The sequence below is a fragment of the Grampus griseus genome, assembly GCF_964374135.1.
Source record: "Grampus griseus genome assembly, chromosome: 17".
NCBI lineage: Eukaryota > Metazoa > Chordata > Mammalia > Artiodactyla > Delphinidae > Grampus > Grampus griseus.
The window spans coordinates 80,906,177-80,926,016 of NC_139011.1; the positions used below are offsets into that span (position 1 = coordinate 80,906,177).

The 19,840-nt window shown below is 46.1% G+C and overlaps 1 protein-coding gene across 1 annotated transcript in view; it reads left to right on the plus strand.

Annotated features, from left to right (window-relative positions):
* PRKDC (protein kinase, DNA-activated, catalytic subunit) overlaps window positions 1-19,840 on the plus strand; it is a gene marked incomplete at its 5' end in the record, with an annotated part of 150,072 nt that overhangs the window by 13,602 nt on the left and 116,630 nt on the right. The window contains 14 exons of the mRNA XM_082675009.1: window positions 1,922-1,977; window positions 2,059-2,089; window positions 2,542-2,699; window positions 5,861-6,007; window positions 7,307-7,471; window positions 8,140-8,308; window positions 8,689-8,738; window positions 9,345-9,470; window positions 10,766-10,918; window positions 12,315-12,430; window positions 12,783-12,942; window positions 13,641-13,727; window positions 14,463-14,582; window positions 14,950-15,109. Of these exons, the coding sequence (XP_082531135.1) occupies window positions 1,922-1,977; window positions 2,059-2,089; window positions 2,542-2,699; window positions 5,861-6,007; window positions 7,307-7,471; window positions 8,140-8,308; window positions 8,689-8,738; window positions 9,345-9,470; window positions 10,766-10,918; window positions 12,315-12,430; window positions 12,783-12,942; window positions 13,641-13,727; window positions 14,463-14,582; window positions 14,950-15,109 (1,698 nt within the window). The remainder of the gene's footprint in view (window positions 1-1,921; window positions 1,978-2,058; window positions 2,090-2,541; window positions 2,700-5,860; window positions 6,008-7,306; window positions 7,472-8,139; window positions 8,309-8,688; window positions 8,739-9,344; window positions 9,471-10,765; window positions 10,919-12,314; window positions 12,431-12,782; window positions 12,943-13,640; window positions 13,728-14,462; window positions 14,583-14,949; window positions 15,110-19,840) is intronic.

Genomic DNA, 19,840 nt, shown 5'->3' on the forward strand with positions numbered 1-19,840 from the left:
CAGAGGTGTCTGGCCAGGCAGGGGTGGATTTGGAGGGGCTCTGGTGCCGGCCAAGGGCACGCACCAGGACTGGTGGGGCGGGGGCTGCTTGGGAGGAGCGCAGGCCATGGTGGGTCCGCAGCTGAAACCGGGTGGGGTGAGCGGGGCTGACGGGTAAGATGGGGAGTCAGAAAGGGGCTGGTGGTACCCAGCCAGCTCGGTGGAGGGCAGGGCTCCCACAGCTAGCATCTGGTGCCCGCCAGCCCCTGGGGACCCTGAGAACGTGCCAGCAGAGTCCTGCCCCTCTGGCACACGATTTGGAGTGAGTCCATGCCACTCCTTCATGGGAGAGGAGACCCAGGCGCTTTTCGAGCTGCAGCCCCTGTGCTGTGGGCCCCGGGGGGAGCGGCTCTCGTTCCCTGCAGTCCCCTGGCTCTCCGGATGTTCTGGGGGCTCGTCATGCGGGTGCAGGGTCTCCAGCTGGGGAGCCCGATGTGGGTCTGGACCCTGCGGTCGCAGTGCTGGGGGAGCAGAGGCCACGCTGCGCCGGCTCCTCTGCGTGGGTGCTCCTTTCTGCCTTCAGCTGTGCATGGTCTGTCCTGCTGGTCCCAGGGCGTTTTCAGAGAGTTTTCTACTTGTAGCTGTGATCTTGGTTTCAGATTTCTCACCTCCAGAACTGTGTGGTAATAAGTTTGTGTAGTTTTAAGCCTCTGAGATTGTGATAATTGGTTACAGCAGCGACAGGAAACTAATGTAACCAGCACGTGGCAGGACTGGGATTTAAGCCTTGGTATGAGGCTAAAATTTGCAGTTTATGGTCACGCTGTGATTATGTAACTTCAGGCGGTTAGTATTAGTACTCAGTACTAATACATTTGTTCATAGAGCACGTCTTTCCTGGGTGTCTTCTGTCTGAAGAGTGATGGATTGGGTGCTGGGCTCAGAGATGGGAATCCCCGGGTTCCTGCCATCGCGAGCTCAGCGTGGTGAGAAGACAGACGAGGAGCACAAGCTCCGCAGATTTCAGGGTTCATTTGTGCCTGCACGCCGGGTGCTGTGGGTGGGAATCTGGAGCATGGAGAGATGGAGGAGGTGCACAGCCCACGGTTCTTTCTGGGGAGGTGACGAGAGGCAAAGGCCTGCAGGGTGGCGAGGGGCCGGCTGGGGAGGGGCTGGGGAGGACGTTCCGGGCAGCGGGAGCAGTGGGTTCCCGGGCGTCCAGGCTGCCGGCTGTGGTCGGGGTCACGAGAGCTGGGCTGCCTGCTGCAGAGTGCTGGGGAGGGGTGAGGTCGCATAGAATGCGGGGTCAGTGTGAGAGGGGCTTCCGCGCGGTGATTTTTCTGTGAGGAACAGGTCTGGGCCTTGATGTTTATGAGGTCTGCCTGCCTGCTTCGGCTGAGGTGTGCGTTAGTGCAGCGCCGAGAGCCATGATTCTTGGTGGCAGTGAGCAGCTGAAGTCCGTCCACTGTTTACTGAGCTGCAGGCCAGAACCTGGCTTTTCGTCCTGGACGTGTGTAGCTGTGGCCGCTGTGCAGCATCCACACTTAGCGTGCGTGCACCACGTAGGACTGGGTCCTGTGGGAGAAAGGAGATCTCAGGACACGGCCTTGGCAGCCTCCCGAGACACGATGTGTACAGCTGTGTGTGTGGGCAGGGTCAGCTCGGGAGCCTGGGCAGAGAGGCCCGCAGGATGCCTGAGGGGGGCTCCTCTGGAGGAGGCTGATGCCAAGAGACCAGAGCAGAGTCCAGCTCAGCACAGGCAGCGCCGGTCGCTGTCAGAGCACAAGCGGGACAGAGTGTTTAAGGGTCCGTCGGATGAAGCCAGGTGAGGGAGGAGGAGGCCGTGCTGTCTGAAACAGAGCTGTTAGTCTTAATACCTTGTGAGCTTGGTCAGATGATACGATTATGCTGTGTGACAGGGCTGCTTTCTGTTTTTCCCCAGATCCCCAGACTTCAAGGGAGATTTTTGATTTTGCACTAAAGGCAATCTGTCCTCAGGTGAGATTTAATGTTCCTCTAATTCTTTTTAGCTGAGCCTTGTGATTGTCAAACATTGATGGTAAATTTTTTTTTTAATAGATTGATCTGAAGAGATACGCGGTGCCTTTGGGTAAGATCCTTTAATTAATGAGGTGGAATGTTTCAGATTATTAAGTTAGTGCATTGAGTGAATGTTTGCTTAAACTGTGAGTGAAAGTCAGTGCAATGACACCTGTGAGGCTCCCACGTGGTTATGACGGGGCCTCTTGGGCGCTGGTTGAGATGGTCACACTTAGATCACATGATTGCAGAAAAAAATCTCTTCAGAGCAACTCTCAGGGGATCCAGATTGTTTGATTCTGACTTTATCTGAATAAACCCTGATCCTACTTCCGACCTTTGTTTTGGGAGTCACGGGCCTGTCGATTCAGATGGAGGATGGAGGCATCAGAGGTCTCGGGGACCACTGGAGCCTCCTTTGTGAGCACAGTTTTAATTTGACGTGTGCCTGAAGCTTTTTCTTAGCTCTTTGTTCCGCCCTTTGTCGTCTTATTTTAAACGTGATGTATTTTGCATTTGCAGCTGGCCTGTCCATATTTACCCTGCATGCATCTCAGTTTAGCACCTGCCTCCTGGACAACTACGTTTCCTTATTTGAAATACTGTCGAAATGGTGTAGCCACACAAATACAGAATTGAAAAAAGCTGCATATTCAGCTCTGGAATCTTTCCTGAAACAGGTACTGCTTAAAACTCTTTCTATGCAAAAAATTAAATTCCAGTCTTGTGCGTGAACGTTTGAAAAGTAAATACAAGTTGATCCATTAGCTTCCGTGGTACTTAAAGAAAAAGCATGCTTATCCATCAGCCGCATGGGTGGCAGCAGGTCTGGAAGAAAGCTCAGAAGATGCCAGATCGGATCAGGGCCTCAGAGCCAAGGTTGGATAGAAGAAGTGGCGGCAGGGAGAGACGGTTGGGAGGCCAGGGCTCCCTGGAGCCGGTGGCCCAGTGAGGGTGGGGGTCAGCGTCAGCTGCCATGTTAAGACAAGATGCTTGTGTCTCTGTGGCTTCGTGACGGAGATGAGCCCACCTGCCCTGGGGTCCAGGTCCAGCCGGGGTGTGGGTGCAGGGGGAGCCTGCAGGTGGCTGGGTGTCTCCATTGGCCAAGGAGCAGGTGCTGTGGTTCTGAGTGCCCAGTGGCAGCTGGAAACACCCAAGGGGTGGGCTGGTGGTGGGAATGAGACTGGCTGGGGCGGCGCTGATGGACATTCTGAAGAGTGGCATTGGGAGTCCTCACACACCTGGGGCACAGCTGCTGTCCTGCTGTAGGCATATCCCACAGCTCCTGTAGGGACTCCTGGGGCGTTTTACTGCTTTATTTTATTTTATTTTATTTTTTCATAAAATAGCACTTACATGTGGAATCTAAAAAAGGGTACAAATGAACCCATCCACAAAACAGAAATAGAGTCCCAGATGCAGCAGCAGACGCATGGCTACCAGGGGTTGGGCTGCGGGGGCTCTTGTAGCGGGAGCAGCTGAGGGCATTGGTGAGCAGCACCCTTGCCGACTGTTCTCATGGCTCTGGAGCAGACACCTAGAAGGGGCTTTGCTGGGTTGCATGGTAGGCATAGGTTGCAGTTTATGAGCGACTGCTAAACTCCTTTTCAAACCGTTTGCACCGTTTTCCATCCCCACCGGTAAGTTCCAGCCACCCCACGTTCTTGCCAGCACCTAGTATTGCCAGTCTTTAATTTCAGCCCGTCTGATGGGTGTACAGTGTTACCCTACTGTGATTTTAATTTTAATTTCCGTGGTGACTGTTGATGATCTTTTTTTCCTGTAGTGGTTTGCCATTCTTTTTTTTTTTTTTTTTTTTTTTTGTGGTACCTCTAACTGTTGTGGCCTCTCGCGCTGCGGAGCACAGGCTCCAGACGCATGGGCTCAGTGGCCATGGCTCACAGGCCCAACTGCTCCGGGGCATGTGGGATCTTTCCAGACCGGGGCACAAACCCGTGTCCCCTGCATCGGCAGGCGGACCCTCAACCACTGCGCCACCAGGGAAGCCCTGTGCAAAAGCTTTTAAGTTTCATTAGGTCCCAGTTGTTTATTTTTGTTTTTATTTCCATTACTCTAGGAGGTGGGTCAAAAAAGATCTTGCTGTGATTTATGTCAAAGAGTGTTCTTCCTATGTTTTCCTCCAAGAGTTTTATAGTGTCTGGTCTTATATTTAGGTCTTTAATCCATTTCCAGTTTATTTTTGTGTATGGTGTTAGGGAGTGTTCTAATTTCATTCTTATACATGTGGCTGTCCAGTTTTCCCAGCACCACTTATTGAAGAGACTGTCTTTTTTCCACTGTATATTCTTGCCTCTTTTGTCATAGATTAGTTGACCATAGGTGTGTGGGTTTATCTCTGGGCTTTCTATCCTGTTCCATTGATCTGTATTTCTGTTTTTGTGCCAGTACCATATTATCTTGATTACTGTAGCTTTGTAGTATAGTCTGAAGTCCGGGAGTCTGATTCCTCCAGCTCCGTTTTTTTTTCTCTGAAGACTGCTTTGGCTCTTTGGGGTCTTTTATGTCTCCATACAAATTTTAAGATTTTTTTGTTCTAATTTTGTAAAAAATGCCACTGGTAATTTGATAGGGATTGCATTGAATCTGTAGAATGCTTTGGGTAGTATAGTCATTTTCACAATATTGATTCTTCCAATCCAAGAACATGGTATATCTCTCCATCTGTTTGTGTCATACACCATGATGAAGTGGGATTTATCCCAGGGATGCAAGGATTTTTCAGTATACGCAAATCAATCAATGTGATAAACCACATTAACAAATTGAAGAATAAAAACCATATGATCATCTCAATAGATGCAGAAAAAGCTTTTGATAGAATTCAACACCTATTTATGATAAAAACTCTCCAGAAAGTGGGTATAGAGGGAACATACCTCAACATAATAAAGGCCATATACGACAAACCCACAGGAAACGTCATTCTCGGTGAAAAACTGAAAGCATTTCCTCTAAGATCAGGAACAAGACAAGCATGTCCACTCTCGCCACTATTATTCAACATAGTTTTGGAAGTTCTAGCCACGGCAGTCAGAGAAGAAAAGGAAATAAAAGGAATACAAATTGGAAAAGAAGTAAAACTGTCACTGTTTGCAGATGACATGATACTATACATAGAGAATCCTAAAGATGCCACCAGAAAACTACTGGAGCTAATCAATGAATTTGGTGAAGTAGCAGGATACAAAGTTAATGCACAGAAATCTCCTGCATTCCTACACACTGACAACAGAAGATCAGAAAGAGAAATTAAGGAAACAGTACCATTCAGCATTGCAACAAAAAGAATAAAATACCTACCTAAGGAAGAATAAACCTACCTAAGGAGGTAAAAAACCTGTACTCAGAAAGGCACATAAGACACTTGTCTTTCTGATTTTTAGTTTTGAGCCGTCCCCATGTTCTCTCCTGTGGGTCCCAGTCTGTTGGTGACTGAACTCACCGGCCGCTGGGCTGCCCAGCTCTGTGTCACCATGAGTCACAGATGAGTCTAAAGATGCCTTCTGCTTCATCAGGGAGCTTTCGTCCGGAGCCTGTGTTTTGTGCAGACGTCTTCCTGCATCTTCCTGGTCTCTTTCAGTCCCTTTCTCTAGTAAAAGCATCACGTATAATAAAGGCTTACTTGAGAAAGTGCCTTTTCTGAAGCTGTTGGAGACTAAGCAAGCAGATGGAAGAAATGGTTCTTTATGAGTAAAAACAGCTGTGGAGCTGTGACAACACATTGATAATGTCTTGCTCAGCAGTTCTAGCCTTTTCACATTTGGATAGATTCCTTTGTTTTCGTAGAAGTGTCTCTAAAGTAAACATTATGCCATTGCAGCTTTCTTTTATGGTAGCGAACAACGCAGAGACGCACAGAAGTAAGCTGCGGTACTTCATGGAGCAGTTCTATGGCATCATCAGAAACGTGGACGCAAACAGCAAGGACTTGTCCATCGCCGTTCGAGGATATGGACTCTTTGCAGGGGTATGCCCATTAATTTACTCTTGTCTTTTTAGTTTCACTTGAGTGTTTAAAGGAATGTACTTTATTGTATTTTGAATAGCATCTCACACTTGTGAAAATATTGTTCTTACTTGCTTTGTTATTAACTTGTTTTTTTCAGTGCCTGCTCTGTAATAGGATTCTGTATGTGTATTATCTCAAATACTCATAACTCTCCCACAAGCTTTTAGGAATATGATTCCACTTTACTGGTGAGGAAACTGAGGCCCAGAGAAATTAGGTAACTCGTGAAAGGGCACACAGCGAACAGTTGACAGAACCAAGACATAACTCCGACCTGAAGATGAGAAACAGCACGTTTTACCCACTGCCACGTTGCCTGTTGTTGATGAGGTGCAGTTTGGTGGTGACGCTTGGCGCGCTAGCGAGAGCCCCTCCCTGTGCCTGCGTGAGGTCTGTTTAGGGACATTGACCGTCGCCTTGGGTGCTTCCACTCGACAGAGGGCGTCACTCCCTGCCTCTGCAGATCTGCCTCCCAGGGCTGCTTCCCTGCTGTAGGGTCTGTGCGTCTGTTTCCAGCCCTCCACACCACTCCTCACTCCTTCCCTCGTGCTTCCTCATTTGTTTCCAGATGATCCTTTCCCCTTAAAAATAAACCTTTATCTCCACTTGTCTCTGCGGCTCCTTTCAGTGTACTTAGGGCAGAAGAAACAGTGTGTGAGAAGGCTCAGAGGTGACCGAGAGCCTGGGCTTCACAGCTTCAGACCCTGAGGTCTGGCCAGCTGGGACTTGTTCGTTGTGGTGACGTAGTGTAGCCAGAGCATGGCCAACAGGGAGGAAGGGAGAGGACGCGGCAAAGATACAGGGGCCAGAGTCTCGTGGAGGAGGGACTCGAGCCGAAGTCTAAGGGGCCTCGGGAGCACGCGGCCGGGCGGAGGACGGCACAGCCGGGTGCGTGAGTGAGGAAGGTGCCTCTGGGTGCCGTGTGCTGTGCCTCCGTGGTTTGGGTCTGTCCCTTCCTCTGGGCGACTGGCCTCTGGGGAGGGCCTGCACCCAGTTGTCTTTGATAACTACTGTCTTCCCAGTGCCTAGAACACAGGGTTGAGTAGGTGTGTTGTGTATTAATAGCTGGGCAGAATGTACTTACAGATATCTCAGAAAGCATCTGTACGACATACACTCTATTTTATATCTGCATTTCTTCTCCATTAAAAAGCTTGTTAACATTCAGTTTATAACAACATGGCTTAACACGACACCTTAAACACCATTATTTTGAAGTTGGTAAGGTTGACAGAGGCTTGTTTTCCTTCCCTAAAGCCTTGCAAGGTTATAAACGCAGAAGACGTGGGCTTCATGTTCGTGGAGCTTGTTCAGCGCTGCCGGCAGCTGTTCCTCACCGAGACAGACACGGCCGAGGACCACGTCTACCAGATGCCCAGTTTCCTCCAGTCTGTTGCCAGTGTCTTGCTTCACCTTGATACGGTGAGTGAGATAGTTGGTTAAACGGAGCACAGTTGTGACTGTTTAAGCTCCGTTCTTCAGGTAATTTGATGGCGCAGCAGGAGTTAAGATGCATTCAGTAGGGGCACATTGTGGGCAAGGTGACCTTTTTTTTCTAATATCTTTATTTATATTTATTTATTGGGTTGTACCGGGTCTTAGTTGTGGCACGTGGGCTCCTTAGTTGTAGCAGGCGGGCTCCCTAGTTGTGGCATGCCTGTAGGGTCTAGTTCCCCGAATAGGGATTGAACCTGGGCCCCTTGCATTGGGAGCACGGAGTCTTATCCACTGGAGCACCAGGGAAGTCCCCAAGGTGACATTTTTAGCTAGTATTTTGTATCGGTATGGTTTTTGTCATGAAACTTGACTTTTTGTTCCCAAAGTAGGAAAAATTATTTGTTACTTTTTATCTTTCTAAAAGATTAAGATTGCTGCTTGGGGTAGAATTGCACCTTAAGTATCATTTAGACAGTTACTCTGATTTTTTTTTTAGATAATTACAGCAACAAATTAGCAGATTAGGTAATAATCCTGGTTTTTCATTCATCTGATACGTGTCTAATGGCATTGTGTTTACTGTGACTGTCTGTATGGTCCCTGTAGTTATTCATTGCCTGCCCTCGCTCTTCGTGTGCTCTCCTTTCTGGCAGGTTCCTGAGGTGCACATGCCAGTTCTGGAGCACCTCGTGGTCGTGCAGATAGACAGTTTCCCCCAGTACGGTCCAAAAATGCAGTTGGTGTGTTGTAAAGCCATAGTGAAAGTTTTCCTGGCCTTGGCAGAAAAAGGACCAGTTCTCTGGAATTGCATTAGTACTATGGGTGAGTTTGGAATTTACTTGTTTTGAGGATGATGAATGGTTAATACTTAACATGTTGTTTGATATAAAGAACAGCTGGTTGCCAAATTCTTTTGTATCTTTTGATGCCTCTTGAAGAACTCCTAATATTTTGGTGGACCAAAATTTCCTTTTTCTATCCATTTTTTGAATTTTTTTCCTTTCTTTTGATTTTGAATCTTAATAGTCTAAAATTTAAAACAAAAGAAAAAAAAGAAAAAAAATTAAAACTAAAGATATTACCAAACTTAGAGAAAAATTTGAGAGGTAAGTTATGTTCAAAAAGATAATGGCTGTCATTTTAATTGAGTGGTTATATTTTTCAGTGTATTTTTCTTTTTTGTTTTCATTTTCTTTTTATAGTGCATCAAGGTTTAATCAGAATATGTTCTAAACCAGTGATCCTTCAAAAGGTAAATTCTGAATGTATGATTTGAAAGTTAGTCTTTTGTCATCTTGAAAGCTAAAGATGTTGCTGGAGTTTTTAGTCTGTAAATATACAAAAGTGGTTTTTTGTTATTAGCCATTAGCTACATTTTGAAAGTATAGGCTGTAATACCTAAGTACTTTTTCCGGTGATGGTTATGAGACATCCTTAAACATAACCTTACTACTATGAATACATTTTTACAAAAAGGGATCTTTTTCTCTTGAAGCTGTAGGACAAAATACTTAGGTATATTATGGGAGGCATGTCTTAGTTACTTTAAGTTAACAGGAAATAGGATGAGATGAGAGCTCTGTATAAGAAGTTGAGGTAAATTATTCATAACACATACCTTGGATATTGTTTTGAAACACTTGTTAGTGCATCACTGTTTTAGTCCTAGTTAGAAAATTGTGACTTTTTCCCAGCCTTTTTATTATGCTTTCATAATATACTATCTTCCTCAAGCAAATTAGGGTCTGCAGCTGGGGGCTCTTTTAGCTTAGAGAACTCTGACAGCAGAAAGCAGAAGTGCAGCAGTGCTGCTGTTCTCCGATCCGCCCTCAGTGTTGGATGTTTGTCTTTCCACCAGGGTGCTGAGCCCGAGTCTGAGGACTGTCGTATGTCAGGGGAAGCTAGAACCGGCAAATGGCGGGTGCCCACCTACAGAGACTATTTGGATCTTTTTAGAAATCTCCTGAGCTGTGACCAGATGATGGTAAAAACGACCATTTTAAAGCCACAGAAGTACCTTAGTTCCTCTTTACTAGTTTCCATGGTTTTACACCTAAGAATTACTTCAGAAGTATATTTTACTAACTTTCAATAGGGCTTTTTTTTTTTAAGTACTTCAGGTAATGAAAAATTAAAACAGTGTAAGTTAGGATAGTTAAAGTGAGACTTGAAAAAATCAAATAAAAAGAACAAAATCATAGAACTCATTTAAAATTAATGAATTACCATAGCTGAGTCCTCGTTTCAGCAAAGCAGCAGCATACAGAGTGTAATTGGTGCAGAGTTGTTCTTTCAGACAGACCCAGGCTGGTGGATAAAAAGAACATGGCAGGCAGTGTTATCACCGCGGGAGAGCTGTGCTCTTTTTATTTGCTAAAGCTGAAGGTAAATCTGGTTGATGTAGTAGGTACAAAGGAGATGGGTGCACGGCTGTTTGTCACGGTCAGAATCACGCCTCCTACGTTTCTGGCAGGTGTTTCAGCGGTGTCTGCTCTAAGCCAGGTTCTGGCCACCGTTTAACATGGTCTTTGACAAAGCATTCATAGACTAGGAAAAGCAGTGTTTGTCAATAGATGGTTCCTATCCTGTGAAAAATCTTAGGAGTTTTTCTTATTGAGGTAAAATAGTATAACAGTGTTAATAATTTTACCTAAAATATGCTTTCTTATATGTGATGTTAGATACATTTTGAGGTTAAGTTTCATAGACTATTTGAGTAAAGGCAGAGTAATTGGTCCATATTTTTGGAAAGGTAGAATATTTCAGTTTTAAAGAAATAATAGATTATAATACTTTAAATCCATTCTGAGAATAGATATATATTTGTACATATGTATGCATGCATGTATCTGTGAGTACATGCGTATTTATATGTGCACACGTGTATATGTGCGTATGTACATGCATGTGCAATTGCACATAGACACACCATGTATAGTATACAGATGTGTGTACACACACACACACACACACACACACATTAATGTGGTAAATACTTTGACAAGGATTGGCCTAAATCTTCTCATTTACTACTGTTTGTGTTTGTTACATGACTGCGTAAGTCGTATCTGACTGAAATGGTATTGTCCTAGTAATTTAGGAAGGAATCTACATTTTCCAGCTTGAAAACTTTGAGGTAAATCTGCTATAGTTTACACAGGAGTTTCCATAATACCTAAATATACGTACACATCTTTATGTATCATAATGCTTATTTAATACTGGTACTGATACTTTTTGGCACAGTATGTTGAAATTTATTATTTTCTTTATTTTAAGGATTCTCTTTTAGCAGATGAAGCATTTCTCTTTGTGAATTCCTCCCTTCCAAGTCTGAATCGTTTGCTGTATGATGAATTTGTAAAATCAGTTTTGAAGATTATCGAGAAATTGGATCTTACACTGGAAAAGCAGAGTGTTGGGGAACAAGAGGTTAGAAGGGCTTGTCAGTAATAATTTTGTATCCTTTTTGTACTAACTCCCTCTGCCGCTGCAGTATGAGCAAATCTCACACCTGTGGACATCGCAGGACATTGGTTTATTAGCATTAATACGTGTCCTTGATACTTTTTTATTTGCATTGCCTAATGCGTAGAAAATATTGTGTACTAGATTGTTCAGAACTACCAGATAGTAGTTTATATGTTTAATAAGTTAAAGCGACTCTTTGGAAAAAGTTGTTAGGACTGTTACTCATTCCTCAGCAATAGCAGAGTCAAGTCTTACTTAGTGTAGAGGTGGCCTTTTGCAGTAGGATCGGGAAACCTGGCGTTCCTCTGGTTGATACCCGAGGAGGCTCCAAGCTCTGTGCTCTGGAGTGAGTAGAAGGTAGGCCAGGGCGGACAGGGAAGACTCCCTGCTCCTGTGTTCTTAAGGCAGTTTTCCTGGCCGGCTCAAAGATGGGACCTGGCGTGAAGCTGCCGGCTCAGAGCTGCTGTCCGCTCTGAGGAGTCCTCATCATAAGACACTCAGGTGATGAAGCTAGAGTCAGTGGGCGTGGACTCTGTGGAACACACTCAGTTCGCTGCTGAGCCCATGGTTCCTTCAGTTGACTTTGCCTATTGGCTTCCATGGCCGAGCCCGAGGCCACTTGGTCAGGGGTTCCTGCAGGGGCAGAGGTGGGCCCTGGGCCTCGTCAGCCTGGCTGCACTCGTGATGCCTTTACACGAGAAGGGGACACTGGGGGTGGTCTGTTGCTCTTTAAGGCTTTTTATTTATTTACGTCTAAAATAATTTCATAAACATGCCCAGAGGGCCTCCCCGAGACTGTCGGCCACACACCCGCTTTTGGAGCACATGTCCTAGTCTGTGTGTCTTCTGCTCCCCTTGCACTGTCCGCCGGGTCAGCTGTCGCCTCTGAGATTAGCATTTCCCAAATGGGTCTAGACTCCAGCCTTGCCCTTGACATTTCCACCTGAATCTGAAACACAGACTGAACATGTTAATATTTCTGTGTTACCTAATAGTAGTAACTGTTCCTCTGTTTCTCATTTTGAAAGCTACACGTCATTACTGACCCTTTCTGTGTTGTGAGCTTCTGCCTCTGTCCGGCGCCACTGCTCCCGTGAGAAGTTGTAGTCCCCACCTACCCTGTCTCTCTGTGTGTGCACCTTTATTCCCCCGTCGGTGTCCCCTGTGGCCGCCCGTGCCACGCGTTCTGTGGTCCCGTCATTTTGATCCTACTGTGAGCTTCCGAGGCCCGTCTGTACCTCCTCAGTTTTGCATTCCTTCCTCAAAGACTCAGGCCTTGGCTGTGGAGTCACTTGCTGAGTCATTTGTTGAACGATTGAATGTTAACAGTGTTTTTTTGGTGCCATTAATTTTTAAGCATGAAAATGAAGCTGCTGGCCTTTGGGTGAGCCCGACTTCAGATCCAGCTGCTAACTTGCATCCTGCTAAACCTAAAGATTTTTTAGCTTTCATCAACCTGGTGGAATTTTGCAGGTATTTAAAAAATGCTATTTGTTCAAGAGTGGAAATTATCAATTATTGGCTGTAATATAGGAAAATCACTTATGTAGATATAAGAAATGAAATAGTAGGACTTAAAATCTAAAATTGCTTGTATGAAACTTAAAATATATTTAAATGTAGCAGCTGAGATTTATCTATTTAAAAAAATACATTTAAAAGGTCCTCAGGTGGGGAAAACAAAGAATATAGATATACTTGAAAATGATATATAATGGAATCATAGATTATGATTTTGTTTTGATTATGTCTCTTATGTCCAAAGCTGAATAAAAATAGTACATGATGAGAATTTCTACATTGAGCTTTGCATTTGTTTTTACAGGGAGATTCTTCCTGAGAAACACGTAGAATTTTTTGAGCCATGGGTATACTCCTTTGCATATGAATTAATTCTGCAGTCTACACGGTTGCCATTCATTAGTGGTTTCTACAAATTGCTATCTATTGCTGTGAGAAATGCCAAGAAAATAAAATATTTTGAGGTAAGTGTTTTTTTGAAGGACACTGAATATTCCTGTGTTTCTGAGGTTGCATGAGTGTGTATAAATACCTTCTAAAATGCAACATGATAGCATATTGCAGTTTTAAAGTCTACTAATTTTATTTGTATTTTGAAAGACATAATGTGAGTGGCAATTGGATGACACTCTTTAAAGTTTAACCAGTAGCATTTTCTGTTTTGATTTACAACACCTGGCTGATGACGTTGGCTCTGCAGGGGCTCTCATGGGGTGCTGGGTGCTGGGGCTCCGGCATCACTAGCACCACTCAGACCCTCTCCAGGCTCACCTCGTCAGGAGCTCTGGGCCGCCGCCCAGCAGCCTGTGCCCAGGCCGCCCAGGGGATCTGGTGGCACGTGAGGTTGGAGAGGACCTGGGTTTGTGTCTGGGGGCTCTGGGCGTGAGCAGTGTTTCAGCCCACAGGTGTGCGCATCAGAACCCCGGGGCAGGGAGCAGACTTAGGCCTTGGGTCTTGACCGGCAAGCCCCCCCACCTCCCACTCGGTTTCTCGCTGGCCTCCGCCTGAAACGTTTTCAGGGCTGATTTCACTTCCCCTCTGCATGAGGCCTGAGCAACATGAAAATGGGTTCCCCTTGGAAGGAAGGCTGGGAACTGCCGGATTAGGACACAGGATTACCTGGTTATCATTCACTGAACTAATTCCCTGTTTTGTTTGACAGGGTGTTGGTCCAAAGAGTCAGAAACAGTCTTCTGAGGACCCAGAAAAGTCTTTTTGCTTTGCTTTGTTTGCGAAATTTGGTAAAGAGGTAATTTTCAAATGATTTATCCAGTGTTGTCATGGGTTATTTAAAATTGAATGGACTTGAGGACACAGGGAGGGGGAAGGGGAAGCTGGGACGAAGTGAGAGAGTGGCATGGACATATGTATACACTACCAAATGTAAAATAGATAGCTAGTGGGAAGCAGCCGCATAGCACAGGGAGATCAGCTCGGTGCTTTGTGACCACCTAGAGGGGTGGGATAGGGAGGGTGGGAGGGAGACGCAAGAGGGAGGAGATATGGGGATAGATGTATATGTATAGCTGATTCACTTTGTTACACAGCAGAAACTAACACACCATTGTAGAGCAGTTATAATGCAATAAAGATGTTTAAAAAAAATGTATGTTGAGAAAAATCCTATAAATGATCTAATTACTTAAAAATGGGCTGCTTAATCCATGTGGGGATTAAGGGGTTAAAATCACTAACAGAGGATATCTCTGTGCTTCCAGAGTCCCCTGAGGTTTCTTAAAATTGAGTGATGACAACTCAAAGTCAATAGATTCTTTAGCTCTTCCACATAATGGAAATTAAGTACTCAACAAATGAACTTTTCCTGGAGATCAGTGCTTACTTTTTAAATGAACGTGGCTGTGTCAGATAAAGGCCCCGTGATCATTTTCCCTATTTGCGAATAGGGTTTCTTGTAGTTGATTGTGAAATTGAAGGCTCTCTTCAGGTGTGCAGCACTGATGTTCTTGTCGTCTTTCTTGCTAAGGTGTCAGTTAAAATGAAGCAGTACAAAGATGAACTCCTGGCCTCCTGTTTGACCTTTGTCCTGTCCCTGCCACACGACATCATCGAACTTGATGTCAGAGCCTATGTCCCTGCCTTGCAGGTGGGTGCATCGTCCCGAGCAGACGCATCTCTTGTGCAGTGTCCTGTTTCCTGGAAAGCATGGCAGTCCCAGCAGGCGCTCACCCGTCAGACACCCTGGTTCATGTTCTGCTTCTGCCACTGAGCAGCTTTGGGGAGGGACCCTGGCTGGTCTTCTCTGAGGGCCCCTGGGGGTGGGGGGTGAGGATTCAGCCCTCTCTGTGCTGCAGGTGTGCAGTGACACCCCCCGGCAGGCCTTCCTGAGGGGGCCTCAGTGTACCCTTCCCTCCAGCCTGTCTGGTTCTGGCAGAGGAAAGGCTTGCCGTTAGAAACCCTCTTTGAATCTCATATTCCTTGTGTTTCATTACCTTGTTTGTACTCACATACAGATGGCTTTTAAACTGGGCCTGAGCTATACCCCACTGGCAGAAGTCGGCCTGAATGCCCTAGAAGAATGGTCAGTTTACATCGGCAAACATGTAATTCAGCCCTATTATAAGGACATTTTACCCAGCCTTGATGGATATCTGAAAACTTCAGCCTTATCAGGTAAGGTTTAGAAGGATTCTGACGTGTATCTTAAAATGGCAATGTGACACCTGTAAGACTACGTATTTTCATTTTTGCAACTTCGGAAATTTGAACCCAACATATTCAAAATATGTTGGATATTTTTGTGATCTCCCCAATTCATTTCAATATAATTGGGACATAAGAAGTATAACTGAGGTATTAAACCTACTTTTTATTTTAGTCACTTACATCCTACCAAGATTTATAAAATCTTCCAAGGGCAAGAAGTCAGTCTTAAATATTTTGAGCTCCTTATAGATTCTAACATACTGCCTTGCAAAGACACTTTTGTTTGACAAATCAAACAGGAATTAAAACTATAAGGAAATCCAATAGTAATTTTGTATTTTGACCTAATCTCACCTGATTTTTTATTGGTTTTTCAGATATAACTGATTTAGTACTAATGTTAGTTCAGAAGAATTGTCATACAAGAAGTAGGTTTGGGAAAAGATTCAAAGAAAAAATTCATCTGGCCAGGCAAAATTTTTTTCTTTTCTTTTTTTTTAATGGATTGGAGGTTTTTAAAAAATTAATTTATTTTTGGCTGCGTTGGTCTTCATTGCTGTGTGCAGGCTTTCTCTGGTTGCAGCGAGCAGTAGCTACCCTTCGTTGCTATGTGCGGGCTTCTCATTGCAGTGGCTTCTCTTGTTGCAGAGCACGGGCTCTAGGTGCGGGGGCATCAGTAGTTGTGGCTCGCGGGCTCTAGAGCGCAGGCTCAGTAGTTGTGGCACATGGGCTTAGTTGCTCCGCGGCATGTGGGATCTTCCCAGACCAGGGCTCGACCCATGTCCCCTTTGTTGGCAGGTGGATTGCTAATCACTGTGTCACCAGGGAAGTCCCCAGGCCAAAGTTGTACTAGCCAAGAACAGTATTACATAGAATTGAGGGGGGTCAAATTTCCTTGAACCAGAGTGGAAATGGACATTGTGATCAGATGAGCAAAAAGAAGGGTTCATGTTGGAGAAGAACCCTGAAATACTGGTAAGAATTGAAATGCCCCTGCCAGCAAAGTAGAAAATCAAGTGTTAATTCATAAAATTCCATCTACGTAAATCATTATTTTATTGCTCAGCTCAAATACTGTTGGTTTAGAAACCGTAAATGAAAAGTGTGTGACAAATTTCATTCACTGTGTCTGGTTTTTATGACACCTCAGTGCATATTCAGAGTTCATGAAGAAAGAGTCACAGTTTCGGGATAAGTATTTAGGGAAAAAAAAACTAGTTGATGTTTGTCTCTTATTTAGGCTTTTAAAATTCACCTCTTATAAGGAGTGCTGCTATTTGAGTAGTGCACTGAACACACGTGGACGTGGGTAAAGGAATTGAACGTATCTGTTAGTAGGTATCTTTGTGGTCCTTTCATTTGCTCTTTTGAATTTAGTTCTGTCAGCTCATTGAAAAGATTTGTATTTCTTTTCAGTTAATATGGGACATTACTGTGATCCTTTAAGCAGAGAATTTAGTTATTGAGAAATGGTCGTTCTCCAGGTAATTAGGAGATAGGGAAAAGCAGAGAGTAAGTAAACTAACAGCAGAAAATCCACAACCTGAAAGACTGTTTTTAGTAATGTTTTCTTTGATACGATACTGAACTTCCAGAACAGTGGCATTTATAGTGGAGAGAGCTCCTGTCTGCTCTGTCTGCAGGTTTAGCAGCTAAATTGTGTCCCGCTTGCTTTGTCACTGTATGTGCTTTCTCTGTATCGTGTGATAATATGTGTGCGTGTTTATAAGTGATGTTTTTTCCCGAACCTTTTGTAAGTTGCAGGCATCACAGACGTGTATGCCTGAATACTGCGATGTGTGTTTCCTGTGTGTGACCACAGCGTCGTCGTGGTCAAGGTCAGGAAGGGTGACATGGATGCCTCACTCTCCTCCTCTGCAGCCCGTGTGCACATGGCTCGGCTGCCCCATTAACTTCCTTCGTAGCTGTGCTTCCAGCTGCGTTTTTCCGGGGCCAGAATTCAGCCTGGGCCTTGCGTTTAGTTGTCGTGCCTCTGGGCGTCCTTTCATGTGGGACAGTTCTCATGACGTTGATGTTGTTGAAGGTTGCGGGCCGTGATTTGGGAGGAGGTCCTTCCAGCTGGGCTTGTCTGATGTCCTCTCACGTGAGGGGCCCCCAGGACCAATGGCAGGTGGTGCCGTCACGGTCATGCCCACGGGCCTGTGGTTAGCGGGAGCCGCTCCGTTCTCTGATTGCGAGTGGCCGTCTTCCCAGTGAGGTCCTCCTCCAGTGGTCGGTGCCGAGGAGGGTGGGCACCGGGGGGGCAGGGTATCCAAGCAGGCGAGGAGGGCGGCATACGGGACGTCAGCCACATTAACAGCTGGATCAAGGACAATGAGGGGAGAGGGAGAAAGAGCTAAAGGGCCCTGCCTCCCGTCCCGGGCCTCACTGCTTCTGCACATGTGCACAGGCGCCCGCACACCTGTGTGGGTGGGTGAAGTGGAACGTGCAAGGTGCACACCTGTTGTCCTTCTGTCCGTTGGAAGGGGCTGCCTGGGGCTAGTGGTACCTTTGTAGCAGCGAGAAAACCAGTCCCCAGGTTGTGGCTTTGGAGAAATGGCTGCTTCCAGCCTGCACAGGGAAAGTATAAGAGGAACCTAGAATATTATGTTTTCTGAAACATGCAGAAATCAAGGAAGTGTTCTAAGAATGATGGGAAATGTCACGGGCCAACTTGGGATAATCTGAGCATCGAGGCAGAGTGTCCCAGAAAGAGATCGAGATCCACTGAATTTTGTAGGACTCTTGCGTGTGTACAGTTACAAGTCAGCGAGTAGACGGAAAGCCTCGTCGTGTGCTTCTTCTCGCTGTGTAACAAGTCACCACAGGGCCAGCGGCTGAAACACCATCTGTCGTTTCCCCGTCCTCTGGGTCAGAAGCCTAGGTGGGCTTAGCCGCTCCTCTGCTCGGGGCCGGCTGGGCCGGCCTGGCCCTTCTCCGGGCACTCTGGGGAGGGCCCTCAGGTTCATGCAGGGTGTCGGCGGCGTCCAAGGCCCCATTTCCTTGCTGGCTGGTGGTCCCGGCTTGGCCTGCCCCTTGCCTTTGGCCCTCCACCTTCACAGCCAGCGGTGCACCTTGAATCCTTAGGCTCTGAGGCTGTGCCCCTTCCTCCTGCATCCGCTGGAGGAAACTCTGCTTTTAAGAGGCTCGTGTGATTAGATTAGACCTGCCTTTGTTCTGTAAGGAAACACAGTCACAGGGGTAACACTGGGGAGGGTCATGGGGCTACCTTAAAATCCTGCCTACCTCACCCCACAACACATGTTACTCACCAAGGGTGCAGATGGCAGCTTTACAGTGGAGACCCTGGCAGACAGTCGTCAGCCTGCTGGCCAGCAGTGGGGCCAGTGGCCAGCACGCCTCCTTATGTGCTTTGCTGAGAGCCCAGTGCCGCTCTGTGCCGCTTCTGACAGAGGTGCAAGGCCTGAGCCTTTCGCTCAAAGTGCTTCTGATAAGATTCAAGCCTTGCTCCCTTGTGGATTCCACAGAAAGTAAAGAGTAACTTTGCCTGTTACAGACAAAGGCATTGATCAGTAAGGCAGAGAAGCACGTCCTTTAAGACTGAGTGAACTTTGCTAAGAATGTAACACATTTCATAGCCTCTTCTCAGACTCAGGTGTTACCTTTCCAAGTTTTGTCATGTTCTGGGACCCACTGACACAACTTGAAACAGCGGGTCTCGCAGGGAGTCCATGAGATCCAGCTGTTTTCAGAGGAATACTAAGGTGTCGTGTGTGTTAACATGCAGTCTTCAAATAGATCAGTAGGTCTTTACAAAAGTAGGTTCTGCTTCCAGTATGCTGACTGTTGCTAGTTGTAACCCACAAAAGCAAAAATCTGTGAGCTCTTAGTGAGTCCCGGTTGTGGAAAGACGGCCGGACACCAAGAAGCCGAGACTCGCTGCTTCGTGAGCAGCAGAGCAGCTCACCCTCCCTGAAAGTCAGAAGCGTGCCCTCCTACTTCTACTGCAGCCTCATCCGCTTATCAGTTACAACTCTCTGCCAGACTTCTCTTGGACTGAGGAAACGCGGACTGGATGGTTTTGAGAAGTGTCTGCTGAGGTCTTGGAGTTTCTCAGGCTCGGAGCTTGTGAGCACACGTGACACCCACCTGCAGCCGCATCCATCCGGCGTGGTACCACGCGCAGCATGCCTCATCTCCTCACGGCCTAGAAAGCAGGAAGCAGAGCACACAGACTTAGGAATGATGCCTAGTGGGACTTCCCTGGCAGTCCAGTGGTTAGGACTTGGCGCTTCCACTGCAGGGGGGCCTGGGTTCAATTCCCAGTTGGGGAACTAAGATCCCACCAATTGCGCGGCATAGCCAAAAAAAAAGAAAGAAAAATGTTGCTTAGCAATCAGTGTTTCGGTATTCTGTTTTACTTAGAAATTACGTGGGTGTTCAATGATGATTTACTAATTAACTCAGTCCAAGGTTTCAAGGCTGCAGATCATAGAAATTATCTTCCAGTTGACATGCTACAAAACGTAATTACTGGGGAAGTAAAAAGTTTGTCCAGTGATTCCGTTTAGTTGAACATAAACTTACTGCATTTATCATGATCTTAAAAGTTATGTAGGGGGCTTCCGTGGTGGCGCAGTGGTTGAGAGTCCGCCTGTCGATGCAGGGGACACAGGTTCGTGCCTCGGTCCGGGAAGATCCCACATGCCGCGGAGCGGCTGGGCCCGTGAGCCATGG